Raw genomic sequence first — 19572 nt, 5'->3', positions numbered from 1 at the left:
GCTGTCTGGGAAGGGACACATGCCTGGAGTAAACCTCTTTGGAGCCATTGAGGCCTCTTCTTAATGTGGATGGTGTCCCCGAAAGAGCATAAATTTTATGTGAGAAATGAAAGTGGTCGTACTCAGGAAACGCATTAATAGGAGAGATGAAAAGTATAAAATTGTTTCAGATTAGTTGTGAATATGAAGAGAGACGTGGCCTTCATGGTTTCTGGAAGTCTTAGATTCGATTCCTTTTTGGTCTCTTTAAGGCAATAGTAGCAACAAGCTGGGGTTGACAGGCTGCAGTTGTACGTATTTAATGTTAAAAATAGCAGGACCACACTGCTGGAGGAATTTGGATTGTGGGTGAATATTTAAGAATAGGCCATAAGGGGTCAAGGCTAAAATTAAATAATTTGCGCTGTATAAGTGTCTGGTTTCTTACCTAAAGTCTCATGGAAAGGTGTTTGATGTATTTTGAGAGGTGCAGATAACCAGTGCATTTCATGCTTTACATGTTCGGAAATCTCAGGGTTAAGCCAATATTTTTGACATGGGTGCAAATTAACTGAATTTTAAGTAGGACTGTGAGAGTTGATGGCAGTGAGGAGACAGTAGTATAAAACAATTCCAATCCCTGATCAGATGAATTTGCGGCGCTGTTATCTGTTATCATTTTCCCATTTAAGATTTCTACTTTAATTAAGCCAGTTTGGGTTGTGCATTATTTAAAGTGAAATAAGTAGACCTTTCCTATGCCCTGGGCTATCAAGATTGTATGTGAAGATAGGGCTGCCTCAGGGCTCAGCATTGGAGATTTAGCCTGAAACTTGATTTACTCAGCCTCTACCCACTGGCTTGATTTTCACACTTCCATAGAAAGTTTTATCTTTTGAAAGGAATCTGGAAAGTAATCACATTTTGCTTTACTCAGGTATGAATTTTAATTTTAAAAATTCTGAGAACACAAGTTATTAGTCCTAGATTTTAGTTTTATGACAAATGTATCTGGGTTATATGTTTATACATTTAATTGTGAAGCCAGAACGGGTTGTGGAACATCTGAATATTGTTTGAGCGAAACAGCATACTATCATTCAATTTCTCTCATTTTTAAGTGCAGACTTTTTATTGGTTGGTCAAAGTAAAACAGTTAAAATTCCATAAAATCGTGAATTTGGGCCGAATTGTTCTTTGCAGGATGTGGGGGTCTAGGGCAGAGGCTTCTGTTTCCTCCCATGTCCTGTGCAGCTCCTGGTAAATTCCTGTAACTCCCTGAAGAGTGAGCTCAGGTATTTCCACGTTTCCTGGGCTCACCTGATGAGCTGCTTCCCTGTCACCATGCCGTGTGTCTACCTCATGTCAGCTGCATTGTGTTGTGACCTCTGTTCTGTCTGTCCCCATCAGCAGATCTCTGGGACAACCACTGAGTCTCGTGCTTGTCTCCCTCCAGTGCCAGGCACTGTGTACACAGTAGGTGCTTAGTATATGTGTGGTGAGTGGGTCAGTCAGGTAAAACAAACCCTGGCATCACCAAGAAGGACAAGGGAAAGAGCACAGGCAGCTCTTCCCTGCCCCTGACACCTCTGCCCTCCTCTTCCGGCTGCTGCCCTCAGCTTTGCAGTGAGACAGCCCTTGCTGAGCTCAGCAGTCACCTCCTAGGCAGGAATAGCAAAAGCCTTTAACCTTCACCCTACTGGGCCCCTGGGCTGCTTTTGCCGCGTCTCTTCTGGTGCTACACTGGACGCCCTTTTCTTCTGTAACACCGTACTCTCTGGAATCCCTAGCTGCATTCTTTGATCATTCTTTCTGGCTTCTTTGTGGCCTTTTTTTTTTTTTTTTTTATCATTCTTTTAAGTGGGGGATGTTTTCTGAGATTTTGTCCACTACCTGTTTGTTTTCTTTCCATATATTCATCCTGGATTAAGTTCTCGGTTTTTATTGCTTCCTATTGATTAGTCCCTCCAGTGTTTATTGGCCGTTTCCTCTGTGCCAGGTGCACTGTGTGACCTGTGCCCTGGAGCTATTAGAGAGAAGGAAACAGGGAAGCCCTGCTCTCTCAGAGGCTTGTGTCCTCTGTTGATTTCTCCACTGATTTTTCCATATCAGACCTCATTCCCTAGTCTGCAAACCCAGCATGTCTTTTCCTTCTGGGTATTTTCACCAGGATTTCCTTCTGGAACCTCAAATTTCACATGTAGAACATTGAAGCCACCCCCTCCTGATAACAGGGCTGACTGGCTTTCCCCTGCGCACTGTCCCTGTGGTGTCCCCTCTGTCAAGCCATGCCTGGCTCCTGGCTCCTGTCACTCACTCGGTCTCCAGGTTCTGCTGCATTTCCCTCCTAAGTGTGAGGTGGGTTTGGGCTTCTCCCAGCACTGCTGCTAGTTCTGGACCTCAGCCGTACCTGCCCCGGGGACAATCTTCTGTTTCCAGCCAGTTGCCTACTGGGCAGTCTTTCCCATAGCTCTCTGAAAGCATTCAGCCGTTCATCCTTGAGAGACAACCTGAAGCCTTTACAGTGTCCTCAAACTATGGCCTGCGGGCCATAGGCGGCCCACCTAGGACATTTATCTGGCCCATCGGTATCCGCTGCCGCTGCCTGTCCTGCTTAGCAGCCGACTTATCCCGGGGCCCGCAGTCCAGCCCTTCAACGGTATGAGGGATAGTGAATTGGCCCCCTGTTTAAAAAGTTTGAGGACCCCTGCTTTGAAATGACCTGTAAGGCCCACCTACATAGGTTCTGCAAATTCCTGCTTCGCTCAGATCTTGGCTGCTTTTATTTCCTCCTACACACCAGGCAGTTTCCTTCCCTGGAGCTGGTGCCCTGTGGTTCTCTGGGTCCTGTCCTTCCCACCTCGAACCCCTTACTCCCATTTATCCTGGTAGTCCTTAAGACTTCCTTAGAGTTCCTGTTCCAGGCAGTCCCCGGGGTATGAATGAGACAGGTTCTGAGGTTGAATTAGTATGTAAATTGGAACAGGTGAAATTGCCTATTACCTATCACCTGTAATAGCCTCTGTTCATAAGTGCGAGTCACCTGTCAGGTGGTTGTAGCTCAGTGACTTACTGTAATAGCGTCAGCTTGTAAGTGTGAGTTATGCGCCAGTCGGATGTTTGTGACTGCCGTCTGCCTGTCCCTCCCTCGGTGTGAACCTGCAGGCTGGTGCACAGTAGGGATCAGCGGTGTTCTCTGGAAGGAGGGAAGGAGTGAAGCTGCGGCTGCACGTTTCTGGGCCAGGGACTTCCTGGCTGTTGCTTTGCTCCTATGATGCGTCCCTGGCATGCAGGCCTGTGGAGGCTCCACTCCTGGCCATCCTATATGGCCTTGGCCCCTGAGCCGCAGGGACTGAGTCACCAAACCAAAAATAAAATTCAGAGTCTAGTTTTGAACTGGTTTTGTTTGCTCGGAAGCTTACTTAATAGGGAAGGCGGGTCGTGACTCATGGTCCAAGGGCTTCTTCCTGCAGGCTCGTGGTCTTTGACATTTTACCCAAGACATTTGTATTGTTTAAAATCTGTCCTTTCACCTTTTAATGAACACTCAGATGTTCAGATGTTTGATCAAGACTTGTAGACACAGGTCTAAAATAAATTGTTTAAAGTATTCTGAGAATACTTTAAAGCAGCGATACTCAACCTGTGGGCCCCAACCCCTTTGGACTGTATTAAAGGTTCCAGCATTAGGAAGGTTGAGAACCACTGCTTTAAAGTGAGAAAGTGTTGCTAATCCCTGAGTGTCTTCTGCCCTTGTTACTAGTAAGCTAAAAGGAGGTGGGTGAGATCAGCTATCTTGCTCATTTCCTGTATACATAATAGTATTTTAGATGCAACGTTTCTTCTCTCTGTGTAAGATACAAAATCTTTTCAAATATTGTTTTCTCTATATCCTTCTTATTTGTCAAAACCTTCCCCAAATTAAAAAATACGTTTCATATCTGTCTAGTTTTTTTCTTAATATTCTTCTGGGTTTTTATTTGTCAGGTCATTGTTTTTGTAATATTTTCAACATTAAAGATAGTTGTGTTACTAATGAATGTGTTAATGTAACAAAAGTCTCTGCCTTTGTAGTAAATGATGGATTACTAAACTGACTGCTCTGTTTATTTCTTCACAGGGCAGCCCAATGGAGCCAATGGTGATGAAGCGGCCTCAGTTGTACGGGATGGGCAGTAACCCTCACTCTCAGCCACAGCAGAGCAGTCCCTACCCAGGAGGCTCCTATGGCCCCCCTGGCCCACAGCGGTACCCGCTCAGCATCCAGGGCCGGACTCCAGGGGCCATGGGCGGAATGCAGTACCCGCAGCAGCAGGTGTGCGCTGGTTTTGTCTCTGCCTTTTACTGTCTACCTAAGATTGCTGTTAAGGATAATTAGAGGGCATTTTGCTGATTTTCTGCTTTTTACAGTTGTTTCTTTAAATAATCACATTTATGCTTTCTTTTAAAGATGGAAAGGTGATCTTAGAACAAAGTGGACAAAACACCTGTTTAGTAGTTAGTAGAGGCCCATGGTGCTAGTTGTATTTGAAAGATGATGTGTCATAAATTTACAACAAATTATGTGGATCTAAGCTCTCAGAGGAACTTGGCCTTCTAATGCTTCTGATGTCAGACTGTGTCCTGTTTTGAACTGCGAGTAGACTGGCTAATGGTGAATGTTCAAGTACTTTAAAGGTCTTTTACATGAGGATGGCATCAACTTTTTAAAATTAAAAAACTAAGTTTGTCAAAGAGTTATTTTACTTTAATTTCGTAAATTATTTCTTCTGTGTCTTTTGAGAAAGATTTCTGTGTTTTATATGAGAGGATTGATGTACATCTATTGTCTTAGATTTTTTTTTTTGCCTTTTAATATTCATTTTAATGTTTTTCCTGGAACACCCATATTTCTCATGCTTTGAGAACAAACTTTTAAATCTGTGTTGAAATGTAAAGAAGATGTGAAAATCTTCCTATTCTTTGACGTGGTAACCCCAGCCTAAGAATGTGCTTTACAATCTGATGAGCTGCCCCTGGCGAGTTATTTATGGTGGTCTCCTCCAGACGAAAGAGAGATGCTTAAGTGTTGTCTTAGATCTTGGTAAATTTTGTGTTTTTACTTAACCTATGCTTTTAAACAAAGGACCCAGTACTTTTCTCCTTTTTCTCTAGAATCAAATGGAGTAATCTTAAATGACTGTTTACCTTTTAGCAATAGTAAGTCCACGATCTTTTGGATACTTGAGAGTATATCCTTGTTTTCTGGGTCACAGGAACATGAAATTTGGAAAAGACTAAATGAGGTTGACTTTGCTAGGCATTTAGTTACAGAGCACCCCAGAAAGGCTTACATCTAAATTGCCGTCCCGTGCCTGAAGCCCGTAGGAGGTGTCAGGCTGGTGATGCCAGCCTGCGTCTTCCTGCCCCCAGCCAGGGCGTTTCTTAATGCTGCTGCCCAGTTTCCCGTTCCCGGGGTCAACAGTGCTTTCTTTCAGGAAATTCTTCCCTGCATTTCACAAAAAAATCTTTTGTGGAGAAAAAAGCTTAGTATAACCTTCGTTCTCTCTAAAGTGGATGTGGGGAATGATTTATCATACGGTAAATGGTACTACCTGTTCTGCTGAGTAAGTTGCCTCTGAGCCTTTTCCTTTGTGGGCTATTCAGTCTATGTTGGCTGTATTGTAATTTGTTATTTTATTATCATTAATTTATTATCGAAACTTACTATATTTGTCTTTCCTCTTTACCTTTGCTCCTGCTTGGGTGATGCTTCACGTGAAGGCAGTGGTGGGGTAGGGGAGGTTGGTCAGGCCTTGGAGCCTGTCTGTGGGTTCCTTAAACAGTCTTGACAACGTCTGAAGATCTCACTCCGTAATTATTGAAGATTAGCCACTCAGAATTCTAGCAGCCAATTGCATACTTTAATTGTACTCTTAATCCCCCCCCCCCCCGTTATTCCTTTCTTCCAGCAATATTTTGATGCCTAAACATCTTTAGTTGAGGTTGCTAATTCTGAGAGGGAGATAACTTGTAATGATGAAAAGGTGAGAGTTGTGTTTTTTTTTTCCTCTCTTTCTCCCTTGCTTTAGTTTAAGAGCTACTTCACCCTCAGTGAAGCAGAAAAGGCCCAGGCATCCTGCTGGCAAAGTCTGTGCTACACTCTATAGCTGACTTGCTTTGGGGCTTGATAGTTCTGTGTGGTGCCCTGGCTGCAGGAGAGAGCCAAGTTGAGAGGCTTCAGGAAGTAGGTGCATGAGTAGGGTGGTGCTCTCTGGTCAGGTCCTGCACCTTCCCTTTCACCAGGTTTCCCTCATATGAAGTTGGAAAGTCATTTTCAAAGGGTGCTATTCATAGCAGGCAACTGGGTGCTCTTTTATCACTTCTTGGAATTAGTTAGTCTTCCTGGACGTTTTAGATGTTGGCTTTGTTTGCAGCCCCAAATGGGAGTCAAACCAGAGGAGAGGGTGTGTGAAGAATACCTGCCTAGGAAATATTTTAAAACTATTTTCTTCCCCAGATGTGTGAGGCTGAAAGAAGAGGACATGTATAAATACATAGAGTAATCTCAATTTTCTTAGTTTCTTGGTTTTATTTAATTTCTGTGACTGTCAAACTTTGGAAATCCAATAGCTCTTAGCCTTATTTGAAGGGACAAATTGGTGTAGATGGCCCATCAAATATTTCAGCAAATTTTTAATTAAGATTTTAGATTAGCTATTTTACTGCTAACTAAAAGAAATGCCCAATTCTAATTAAGCACAGATCTTCTGATAATGAAAGGAAGATAGTGTATCTGGTACTAAACTGAATGTCCCTGCTGCAGGGTAGTCAAATGTTCATACTGAGTTAATCAAAGTCAAGGTCTAAATAATCTATATTGCTTTTTCACCCTTTCATTTAGTTGTAATACAGCCTTGAAATATAGTATCTTGTTTTGAAATTTAAAAGGCTAAAAATAGTCATGAATGCAGTTTTGATTGTGTGTAACCTTTGAAAGGAGACATGCAGCTTTTCTATACTAAGTCATGCCAACAGTTCTTTGTAATTCTGAAGTGGAAACAAGTGCAGATTTTAAGCAAAGGTTATTGGAGCACCTACATTTATTTTGATAGCTTTAGTTCGTGTTGTTTTGTGAGGAATTGTCAGTGAGTAGCTTTGTTTGCAAATTTTGAATGCTTTTAAATTTGTTCATAGACGCGGTCCTGGCACTGTGATTGGCTGCTGGTCCTATCTGTCTTCTATTAGGAGTCATGTTATTGGCTGAGCATTGTTATAGTTGTGGCTAATGTTCTTCAGGGAAAAAGTTGAAAGGTAATTATGACATTGACTGTTTATTGAAGGGACATCACCAGCTAGGCATGACTTTGCTTTGGACGGCTTCCAAAGATTTCTGTGTTTGGTTTGTGAACCTCTAATGAGCTGAATCCAGTACATTTAATATTACGCATATATTTCTGCAAAGGATTAAAATGCAGGAATTCAAGTTTGTAAATTGAGTACCCACTTACCAGCTGAGGGGTAAGTTGTCTTTGGCTCAGGGGTCACAGTTTGATTCCTGGCTGGCATTCCATTCCTGTGTTATGAATTTTAAATGAGTATTTTGTTAGAAAGAACTGCGGTGCTTATGTGAAATTTAACATGGATGGTATCACTGTTTACTTTTTGTCTCCGAAAGTCAGGAGGAATTGACCACTGAGTGTTTGATTTTAGTATTAACCCGGTGATTTTTGATTTGTATGATGATAGTTTTAGTTTCGAAATATATTCATGACTGGGTTTTTGAAGCATGATGTGGTATCATTTTTGTCTTTAGTAACTGGAACTAGATTTGTGGTCTTTCTTGCTGATTCTCCCACATTGTCAGGCAAATACATGGCCAGACAAATTAGTTTTGTATGGTGCCCTACTAAGACGTCTACTTGGGTTTTTATTGAGTTGATAAGGGAAAGGAATCTTCTGTGCCTCTATGGAGAAGGTTCTGCTTCCAGGCTCCTGAATTCACACCTGTTAACAGACATACGCTGGTTGATTTTGTCTAATAGAGAGCTACACAGAAGATGTGCAGTTTCTAAGTTGCTAGAATCTGACTCTGAGTTTTTTAGATTTTGTTTTTAAACTTAAGGATACCAAAGTATTCTGCTCAGGAATATGAATGAGCAAAGGTTTTGTTTTGTTATTCTTGTCCTCAGTGATCATAAGTGTACACACAGGCCTTTGCCAACTTGCTTTAGAAAAGATTTTCATATAAAATAAACAGTACCCAGGAGAAATTGTGTGTGGAATCTAAGGTGTTTATTTTGTGTCAGGCAGGTTTCAGTTATGTAGTCAGAGATTTTTCCTGAGTTTTTGGGTAATTGGGTTGATATTTTAACTATTCTAACCTTACTGTATATGTTTGACAATATGATGCCTGTTGGAAATACAAAACTGGGGAGAAGGAAAGAAAGCAAACCGAAGTTTAAGTTCATGAGTGCCTTTATAAAGGGAAAACACGACATTTTTAGTTTTTTCTTTTCTTTTCTTTTTTTATGGAGACAGAGTCTTTATCACCCTCGGTAGAGTGCTGTGATGTCACAGCTCACAGCAACCTCCAACTCCTGGGCTTAGGCGATTCTCTTGCCTCAGCCCCTAAGTCGCTGGGACTACAGGTGCCCAGCACAACGCCCAGCAATTTTTTTGTTGCAGTTTGGCTGGGACTGGGTTTGAACCTGCCATCCTTGGTATATGGGGCCGGTGCCCTACCCCCTGAGCCACAGGTGCCGCCCAATTTTTAGTTTTTAAAGATACATCTGTGTTGTGAAGACCTTGGTAACAAGAGCATGGAATATGATCATTGTTTTGAAAGATAAAGTGGCAAAATTAAATAGAAATTAATTATTTTTGATAAGGCAGTCACTCTGAACTTATTTTAAATCCGAGTAAAAACTGAATTAAAAATAGCTTCCCTTGAAGGGTACTTTGATACCTATTACTTAATAGGTATTCTTATTTATTTCTTTATCATTTGCACCTTTAGTTATGTCTATTTTGCAACATTTTCTTGAGTAAAATACTTATTTCAGAACATAAGCATTTTATTAGGTACCATCTTTAATAGCCAGAACACTTCTTCCAATGCAAATGTTTACTTTGGCAGCAGATGTTTCTAAAAAGGATGCAAACATTACAATTGCTTGGCTAAAATCGGTGTTTTCTTTGGAGTTATTAAGGCAGCCAGACAGTTTCTAGGATTTCCACCTGTGTTACTTTAATATTGTTGGTCTATTCTGGGAAAAGTTTGTGTCTTTTAAATGTAATTAATACCATGTTTTGACATAGGTTAAATAAGAATCTCTGAAAAGTGAGGATGAATGGAGAGAGGTAGACTGGTTAAAGAATTAATAATTCCAGAGTTGTTTTTTTTACATGTAATATTTATTTAGGTTCAGTCTCCAGATCCTAAAGGTGAATCACATAGGGCTTAATTTGGGTTTTATCTAAAAAGGACCAGTAGTTGAGGAGTATGATAGAGTTTGATAGGATGAGAGGAAGACTTAGCAAAGTAGAAAGGAATGGGTGGATGGCTGGATGTGTTTTCCATTCAGATGCTTAGGTTCTGAGGGTCTCTGTATTCACCTAAGATACGCACCTGTGTCTGTGTGTGCTGATGTGGCACTTGTATTCTTACATAATGAAATGTGTACATGTATAGTAAATAAAAAACATATTTGTGTATGTATAGATAATGCAAATGTAAACACACAGCTAAGTAAAATGAGGGAGAACCTTCTGGCCTGGACCACAGTGAAGTGCTGTGAGATTTCACTGCGTTAGTCACAGCATTTTCATGCATTCACGTTCTGTACTAAGGGACTGGGAGCCAAGCGGCTTTGCTTATACACCTGAAATGTTTGGAGTCCTTTCAGCTGATTGCAGATTTGTATATATAAGGGCTTTTGTTGGCCACGTTTTGTTTGGTTTCCTCAGTTGTTCTTCAGCAGTGAATATGAAGGCATTTAAGATTTACCAGCAAAATACATTTATACCTCACATTTCTGCTTCCAAGCAGAGAGCAGATGCTACTGGCTTTGATGCCAAAGTTCCCTGTAGATGGAGTTTTGTACCAAGAAAATATTTTTGAAAAGATTTGTAGATATAGCAATTTTCATTTGTTCCTTAATATTCAAATTTCTAGAATACTTACCTGGTTTTATTTACTTTTTATATTGTATTTGGAGTTAAATACATTTGAAGCATTCATTGTGACATTTTTAGTAAACTTGCATTAGAAGAGATCACATTCGGAGCTAAATACAGATTTTTAAATCTTTAGCCTTTTTTGTGAAAGTGAGACAAGACTAGCTTATACTTGAAAGTTTAATGAGAAAATGTGAGATATTTTCATTTTTACTTTGGAAAGGTACTTTTATATTAGGAAGTTTATATTGATAACATTTTTAAAAGTTGTACATTTACGTTATTCTAGATATTTTAAGATTATATGCAGAGTACAGTGCCTGTTCTCCACTGGTAGTTTATACTGTTTCGTTGCATACATATGAATTCCCCTGTATACTCTACACATATAAGCTTTCAACCTAACTATTTGTAAACTTTTCTATTATATTTTTATTTTTGAGATGTGGTATATTTTTATTTTTAAGTGTATGTTTTAGGTAGCCTTGGAATTACTTGAATATATTTTAAATAAGTTTGGCTTATTTGCTATCACTAAACAAAGATTAAGTGTGATATTTATGTTAAAATTTTAGCAGTTTGGCTTGGTGCCTGTGGCTCAAGTGGCTAAAGCACCAGCCACATACACCTAAGGTGGCGGGTTCAAATCTAGCCTGGACCTGCCAAACAACAATGATGGCTGCAACCAAAAAATAGCCAGGCGTTGTGGCGGGTGCCTGTGGTTCCAGCTACTTGGGAGGCTGAGGCAGGAGACTCACTCGAGCCTGGGAGTTGGAGGTTGCTGTGAGCTGTGACTGCCATGGCACTCTACCCAGGGGAATAGCTTGAGGCTCTGTCTCAAAAAAAATAAAAAATTTTAGCAATCTAGTTAAAACTAACAGTTGACACTGGTAAAACCAAGCAGCCATATTCCTTTAGTGTGCCTTGAAAAACAAGCATTAAACAGCAAAAATAATAAATAAATACACTGAAAGTTAAAGCAGCTAAAGGCATGTGTTATAGACAAGTGATTTTCAAACTTTGTTGCATATTGGAATCTCTGGGGTGTGGTGAAGACTCCCCACCACTTGGGGCACCCAGGGAGCCCCACGTCAATGAGGACTGACCAGGAAGGCCTCTGTGGTTCTCAGAGCCCCACCGGTGACTGCTAGGCTGTTGGAGTTGGGCCACACAGATCACCCTCTCTGGGGCCTTGGCAGAGAGAGATTCTGGATCTTGGCCTACCCAGTGAATCAAAAACTTACCACTGATTTAAAGGAATGAAATGGGCTCTGAACTGGGAGTGGGATAGGTTAGTGGTTGCTGATCGTGTTAAATCCATGTTGGATATTGGAAAAATCTAGACCTCACTGTGCTCATCTGCCAAATGAGGGGGTGAGACTATGAGACCTCACAGCTTGGATTGCCCTTTTAAAGTAGTAGGAAGTTAATGTATTAGATTTTAAGAGTCTTGTCATTTCACTAGTCTTCCAAAATTTATAGGTTGATACTTGACAAATTGTATTACTATAGCTACTAATCCAAATTCTTTAAATTTCTTTTTATTTTTATTTTTATTTTTTTTTTTTGAGACAGAGCCTCAAGCTGTCCCCCTGGGTAGAGTGCCATGGCATTACAGCTCACAGCAACCTCTAACTCCTGGGCTCAAGCGAGTCTCTTGCCTCCGCCTCCCAAGTAGCTGGGACTACAGGCGCCCGCCACAACGCCCGGCTATTTTTTGGTTGCAGCCGTCATTGTTGTTTGGCGGGTCCGGGCTGGGGATTCGAACCCGCCACCTTAGGTGTACGTGGCTGGCGCCTTAGCCGGTTGAGCTATAGGCACCGAGCCTAAATTTCTTTTTAAATGGGAAAGAATTATTTCTTTTTTCTTTGAAGATCAGCAAATTGTTGGAATCAGTGCAATAAATTATTTTCTAATTATTCATTTTATTATTTGTAGAGTGAATATGTTCTCAGATAACATCTTCCTTCAGAACACCTCATGTGTGTGAGGTGTGTAGAGTGTAATCTGTCCTTGGTGACATGTAGACTATCTTAAGGTTCTTCACTCGGAACCACAAAAAGAAGCAAAGAAAGAGCCAATGATTACTTACTCATTCAAGACATCACTACCTTCTAAGTTCTGAGAACAAGTATAGATTGTACAATATTGGGATAAATTGTATAAAATTAAGTCTGAACACAAATAGGTTTCAAGATCTATGTTCTGTGTTATTACTTTCACTCTGTAACCCCTATGAAAGGGGCTCTATGACTTTTTGTATTTTAAAACAGTTTTTTGTAAAGGTAAAAGTTTTTTTTTTTTTAATATTCCTTATGGCAAAAAAATTCTTTCTGGCAGTTTGTTTACTTTCAAATCTAACACATTTATTAATGCTATTTACCCTTGTAATTTGATAAAGGGTAAAGATAAATTCAAAAGTTAAATCTGAGTTTTGAATTAAATTAAGAAAACACTTTAACAGAGGAGCCTAGAAGGGAGGTTGGTGGGAGCACAAGGGAGGGAGAAGCCGAGGACAGCCCTGGTGAGGAGGACGCTGCCTGCCTCCCCCACAGTGGCGTGCAGACGCCTCCCAGAGCCCCGAGAGCAGCTGTGCACTTGAATCCAGGTGTTAGAATTTCCTGGATGTTCTAGAACTGAGATCTGAGTGTGGCTAGTGTACAGGTATAATACAAACATCCTTCGCTTACTTAAAAAGTCCCAAACCAAAATTTTGGTCCTCAGGTGAACAGCAGGAGTTACCCAGCTTCAGTTTTTAAGCAGAAGTGTGATTATCCAGAAAACAGATTGTGTTCCAAAGAGTTAGCCAAATTTATCGCCCTTAATTGGTATTGACTCAGTAAGAACCTATTTTTTTGCTTTTGTGTTTTTGAAAACAATTACCAAACCAACCAGCTAGTGGAATTAGCTCTTCAGGGTTAGTCAAAGGCAAGTATCCGGGTCAAGTTCTATAAAACATCAGACATTCAGAAACAAAGTCAGGCTAACATTAATAGCAAAAATGTGCAAAGGTTAGAATTAAAATGGAAAAATCTATCTTTGCTGAGGTGTCTTAATTAATGGTCCCGAGACAGCAAAACTGGCTGCACTTGGATAGTTGTCACAGCTGGTCCCAGCAGAGCTGGGGATAATTTCTGATGGAAGGGACTTCAGACTGAGGTGCCCACGGAGGAGCTGGGCAGGGCTGGTTTCTCAGCGCCAGCGTCGCGTGTAGAGAAGGCAAACCTGAGAGCAGGAGCTCTGAAGACGGCAAGTGAGGTGAGCTGGGTCTTTATGTTCCTTGTCATCGGTGTCACTGGAAAGAGATCTAGGGGAAAGGGTCACAGTAACTGCTGACCTCAGAGGAAGGAGACAAAAAGGAGGCTTGGGTTTCCTTTACTTGGTATATTACCATGAAATGTCCAGTAAGATTTTCAGCTATCCCAATAGTCGTTTCCCACGTGTCTTGAGGTTTACACGTTTGGATTTTCTCCTCAGTATTCTGGACTTCATGGAGAAATAAAGCTTCCTAAGTGCAAGTCCTGTGCCATTTGTCAGGGTCATGGAGATGATAGGCTCTTATTCCCCAGTAATTGACCAAATTTTGATGAGTGATGTCTTAGAGTCCATTTTCTGTTGCTATAACAGAATATCACAGAATAGCTTATTTATAAAGAAAAATTCATTTCCTACAGTTCTGAAGGCTGGGAAGACCGAGGGGATCTGCTCAGCCTCTGGGGAGGGCCTTCTTACTGCGCCATGATGTGGTGGGAGATGGTCCCTGGTGAGGGGCAAGGGCACAACCAGCTCGGGTCTCTCTCCTTCTTAAGAAGCCCCACCATCGGGGGCCTACCCTGATGACTTTAACTCGCCAAGGCTCCATCTCTAGTCCTGGGTTAACCCTGGGTTAACTTCCCAACCCATAAAATTTGGGGGATACATTTATACTATAGAAGTTGAGGAGAGGAGGAAAGCTTGGAAGTCCTTTCTAGATCAGCTGAGCTGGCGGAAAGAGCTCTCTTCTTTCTCCACTGATATCTCTGGCTGAGTTCTCACCTGTTGTTCTTCCATGGCTTCAAAAATAAAGGGAAAGAGTGGTTGCTTGGTAACGTCATTGGCTCTTTGTCTTCATGACATCAGATGTATCACAGCACACTTAAAGTAATTCCAAGAAGGATGTTTTGGGGGTGCTTTACACACATGTTCAGCAGACCATGAGAGGAAGGGAGTTCTGGATGGAGACTGAGGCAGGGCCCCCAGGAGGGATTAAAATCTGATCAGGAAATCGCCACTACTGCTGAAAGCCACCAAAAGTTGGAAATAAGCAATTTGCATTATGCTTACTGCTGACTCAGCATCTGCTCTGATCAGTTGAACTTAAAGAATTTAAGTCACATGAATGTATCCAGGCTGCAAGACAGGCTTGAGTTCTGAGTTTCCAATTGTGGAGGCAGAGCTTTTTGGTTCCTAAGTCTGAAGAGAACAGAGAGTTGTTCTGGGCAGTTACAAAGCTTGTTGTGTATAAACATTTCTCTCTCCGGCCTCTCCCCAGCAGTCTTCCCGCCTCAGTAAATGGCAGCTCCATCGGTTGGTTGCCCAGGACAAAACCCCAGTCACCTTCTTTTTCTCAGGTTTTCAATTTGTTAGGCAGTTCTGTTGATTCCTCCTTCAGATGTGTCCAGAGCTGAGCAGTGGCCATTGCTGTGGCCCTGCCCCACTGTCACTCATCCAGGTGATCACAGAGGACTCTGGCTGCACCAGGGTCTGTTTTCAGCACAGCAACCAGAGTGGTCCTTTAGAGGGTGTAAGTCTGGCTGTGGCTGTCCTTGTTCAGGACATCCTGACCATCTCTATGCTTTTGTGGCCCTTGCCCAGGACTCCTGAGTTTCCCTTTCCTTTGCTGGGAAGGCTCTTGACAGGTCTTTGTAGGGTCTGCCTGTAAGTAATTGCTCACTCCTAGCCCTCATCCCATTTTATTTTCTCCCGTTCACCCCACCACCTGAGCCGCATGTGTGTGCTCACTGACACTCCCATTAGAACTCAGCCCTGGGTCAGCAGGGGCGGTGTGTGGCCCTCCTCTGGACCCTTCATCGATAGCTGTGCGTGGTACTCGCAAACATTTTCAAACAGGCAAATCAAAGTGAAATTTGTCCAGCTTAATGCAGGAATAACTGCTTGTTTACAGGTGTGTCTGCTGCCTGTGCTTAGCTGGGAGGTGGGCTGGTTCACCTGGGCTCTCGTGCTTCCCAGGAGCCTCAGCCCCTGGTGCTCCATATGAAGCCTGCTGTAGCTTTTGGATTCCTGGTCCGTGCCTGGAAAACTGTCTAGCAGAGTGGTGTTCCATCGTCTTCTTTTGTGGTCTCCAACGCTCGCCCCATTAAGTAAATCAGGGCGGCTGCTGCTTTGCTTTGTCCTTGACATCCTCACAGGGAAACTAACAGGTCAAGTGGGCAGGTGGGCAGAGAGCCGGGAAGGCCGCAGGCTTCCGTGTGCTTGAGGGAGGTGGACGGCCACTTGCCCGCGCATATTGTGGAGACCCCTGAATAGTTAGGGTGCCATTTATATAGGAGTGGCACTTTCTTGTAGGGATTTGCTGCCTGGAGGAAGAGAGCTCCTGCTCCATGTGGTGGAGGAGCAGGCCCAGCAGGCGGGCGTCGGGCCCTCTGCGGGAAGGGGAAGGGCACGGGCACGGTCACATCTGTGGGGATGCTGGGATCACAGGAGGGGCTCTCGCTGCAGGAAAGCCTCCAGTGGGACATCTTAGTTCTCTCTTGCCCTAGGTTGGACTCTTTGTTCTTGCCAGACTTTATTTTCATGTGCTATACGGACTGTCACCATTCTGCCGACGCTGCGTGGTAGCCACTTGGCAAAAGCTGCGCTCCTGGCTGCATGTGGAATGAGGGCACATCCCGGAGGAAAGGAAGGAAGTTGAGGTTGCTTTCCTCCTTTATTCTGGTGAGGATCTATGACAGATCAGTGACTTTCCCTTTAAGGAAGTGCAGGACTTCAGCACCTCAGTGGATGGCCATCACGGCTCCTCACTGCCTCCATTCCCTGTGCTCTCCTCTCTGGCCCAACTCCTTGTTTGTGAAATATGAGACATTGTCACTGGGTGACAGTAAAAGCAACCTCTGTGCTAGGACATATGCCAAGCACCTATGTGCGTTCTGGGTTAACACCCTGCTCCTGTTTATCTCCATGTTGTGAATTGTCGCAGTGGCCGACTGCGCTGAGGCTGTGTGTTCTGTGCTCTGTCAGGCACTGCTCACTTGGCGCTCAGTCCTCACGGCTCTCCAGGGGTGGTGATGCTGCAGTCCTGAGTTTACAGAGGAGGACGCTAAGGGAGGACAGGTCAGTCGCCCTGTTGGAATTTCCATGCCTACTGAGTGCTGAGGACGTCTGCTCCTTAGCACTTTGGCTCTGGGCCCATGCTAGCACTGTTTTATGATTCTGGTAAAACTGGAATCCTTCTCATCCTTGAGAGGGGAATTCAGTTGAGTTTTTAAATAATATAATTAAGGTGGCCTCATTTCAACCTTGAATATTAGTTTCATGGAAAGTCCTCTGTGACCCATAACAAGTTGAAAATTGAATGTTACCTACGGTATCTATCATACTTGGAGGAATTTTTTTGAGACAAAATTCCCATAACATCAAATGAACCATTTAAAAGTGTACAGTTCGCTGATATTTAATACATTTGTAGGTTGTGCCAACATCACCTCTGTCTGGTGCCAGCCCTCACGGAGACCCCTTAGGAGTCAAGCAGTCATTCTCTGCTGCCCCTCCTCTGTCCCGGCCACTCCTAACCTGCTTTCGACCTCTGACTTACTTATTGTGGGGGTTTCAGGCAAATAGAGTTATTTAGTCCGTAATCTTTTATGTCTGGCTGTTTTCACTGAAGATTTCTTGCCGTGTGGCGTGTATCAGTACTTCATTTCTTTTTATGGCCGAATCATACTCCATTGGAATGGACATGTCGTATTTTATCTGTTTGTTCATTGATGGAAATTTGAGTTGTCTCCATCTTTACCTATTATGAATAGTGCTGTTATGAACATTTGTGTACAGGTATTTGTTTGAACACTTTTTTTTGTGTGTGCAGATTTTGGCTGGGGCTGGGTTTGAACCTGCCACCTCCGGCATATGGGGCTAGTGCCCTACTCCTTTGAGCCACAGGTGCCACCCACTTACTTTTTCTTTTATAAAAATTTCAGAATATTAAGGGAGTATGAACTTTGGGTTGCCTATAATCCTCTTGCGCCATTTGCTTCAGAGTAACAAGTGTGCGGTTCACTCAGATGGGGTGCGTTGTGCCTGGTAGCTGTGAATTTACCCGTCCTCGCCCTCCTGCTTGATTTCCATTGAGTTTTATTTCCATATGTGTGAATACTTTAAATTCTTCTGGGTATTAACAGCAAAATTGCTGGATCATGTGGTAATTCCATGTTTAATTTTTTTTTTCCAGTTTTTGGCCAGTGCTGGGTTTGCACCCACCACCTCCAGTATATGGGGCCGGTGCCCTACTCCTTTGAGCCACAGGTGCCGCCGCCCCATGTCAATTTTTTAAGGAACTGCTAGACTCTTTTCCACAGTGGCAGTGCCATTTTACAGTAGAAACATAGGATTTTATTGTTGATCTGTTGTTTACTGGGACTCTTATGTGCCAGAGCATCTTGCTAAGTCCTTTCCATATATCATATAATTCTCGCCAAATCCATGAGGCAAATAAAATTCCTTTGCTGCTGGGGAAACTGAGGTAGCTTGCTCAAGGCCACATGGCGTGTGAGTGAAGAATCCTCCTTCTCTAGCAAGCAGCACAGCCCTAGAGACTCTCTGGCCTGGTGTTTCTCAGGGCGTGTGACACATTCCACGGGAGTAGGGCAAGGTCATTTGGGGTGGCTCGTGGCTGCAGCATGACCTAACGTGGAATCGTAGAGTGAGAAGGATGCCTGGCACCCTGCCAGCACCTCGCCCCTTTCTCTCCCAGAACAGGCCTCATCTAGGCATCATACCTTATTGTCCCCATTCATTGTGATCATCTACTTACGGCAGGTAATACTGCTTTTAAATTTATGGGTAGTACACAAGGTTTTCTTTTAAAATATAAGTATTTGAATTAAAAAAATGATACACTTTAAAGAAAAATAGTTTGTCCGGAAGCAAAGCTGACTCAATGTCAGCTAAACTCAGCACGTGTGTGTACTGCCTGTCTTCTGTGTGTTCTGGCCTGCGCTGGTCCCTGGGGAATGTTGAACTATCACACAGGCCCATTGTTCCCCAGGCTCTGCAGAGAGATGCTGAGGAGTACATGCCCTGTGGCCTTTACCCTGGTGCTGTGGCGACACGGAGGGATGCCTGCCTGGGTGGGGATAGGAATAAGGGATGTTGGGGGGGGTGTTGGGCTGTGTATGTGAATCTAGACATCATGATTCTAATTATGACAGGTCCCTACTGAAGATCTTTTGCATTCACATAAATACCATTATCTCATATATCCATTTTATTGGCTGTTATTTTTGGTCTCTTAAATTGATGGAATATTATTAAGGTCTTCGCTGGTTTATTTACTTAGTTGTCCTCAAACATTGATTGATAACTCTAGGTGAGTGCGCTCAAAGTACACTCAGGGAAACGAAGCACGTTTAGGTGCTTGGCGGGGTATGTGCTGGGCTAAGGTGTCTAGACCGTGGTCTGGGAACAACCAAGCTGCATGGGATGAGTCCCTTAGAGCTGGGACCTTGTGGTAGGAATTTGCTGGGTCTAGGGAAAGGAGAATATTCTTGGGGGAAGGAGGGAGCTTTTCAAGTGCAATTAGTCTCTAAAGAGGTCTTTGTGTATTTTACGGAATTTTTCACATTTTACATTTACACGGGGTTATGAGCATACACTCTAGCTCTCCCTCTTTGTTTTTAAATTTTCCTTTCATCTTTGCTCTATTTTGATGCTTTGATGGATAAGTTCAGAAAGCCAAAGTTCTGCTACTTAAAGGCAGATGGGATCTCGTTTGATTTAAAAAAAAAAAAACAAAAACTGTCTCTCCATAGTTGGAACCTGCCCTTGGGCTTCCAGAGTGGAGAGATTTCCTACCTTGTCTTTGTATCAAGAGGGAACAGAAGTGAAGTGCAAACATTGTTTTTAATAAGTAAAACTCTTAAAAATGGTGTATGGTTTCTGTTATCCTCAGAGATTATGCAAAACTATGCCTACATCAGGCAGTTATAACACGTTTATGGCAATTAGGTTTATATACAAAGATTAGTATTAATATTCGGCTTTGCGGTCTATTTTGCTGATGAGTTTTGCTTTTAGAAATAGGGGCCTGGGCTCGGCGCCTGTGGCTCAACCGGCTAAGGCGCCAGCCACGTACACCTGAGGTGGCGGGTTCGAATCCCCAGCCCGGACCCGCCAAACAACAATGACGGCTGCAACCAAAAAATAGCCGGGCGTTGTGGC

The 19572-nt window shown here is 42.9% G+C and overlaps 1 protein-coding gene across 2 annotated transcripts in view; it reads left to right on the top strand.

The window, feature by feature from the left end:
* Positions 1-19572, top strand: part of ARID1B (AT-rich interaction domain 1B) — a 426086-nt gene that overhangs the window by 42853 nt on the left and 363661 nt on the right. For both annotated transcript variants that reach the window (XM_003797856.3, XM_003797857.3), the window contains exon 2: positions 4100-4294. In XM_003797856.3, the coding sequence (XP_003797904.2) occupies positions 4100-4294 (195 nt within the window). The remainder of the gene's footprint in view (positions 1-4099; positions 4295-19572) is intronic.

Source organism: Otolemur garnettii, unplaced genomic scaffold (genome assembly GCF_000181295.1).
Source record: "Otolemur garnettii isolate 467f Iridium unplaced genomic scaffold, OtoGar3 scaffold00126, whole genome shotgun sequence".
In the NCBI taxonomy this organism is placed as follows: Eukaryota; Metazoa; Chordata; class Mammalia; order Primates; family Galagidae; genus Otolemur; species Otolemur garnettii.
This window is presented reverse-complemented; position numbering and strand designations above follow the sequence as displayed.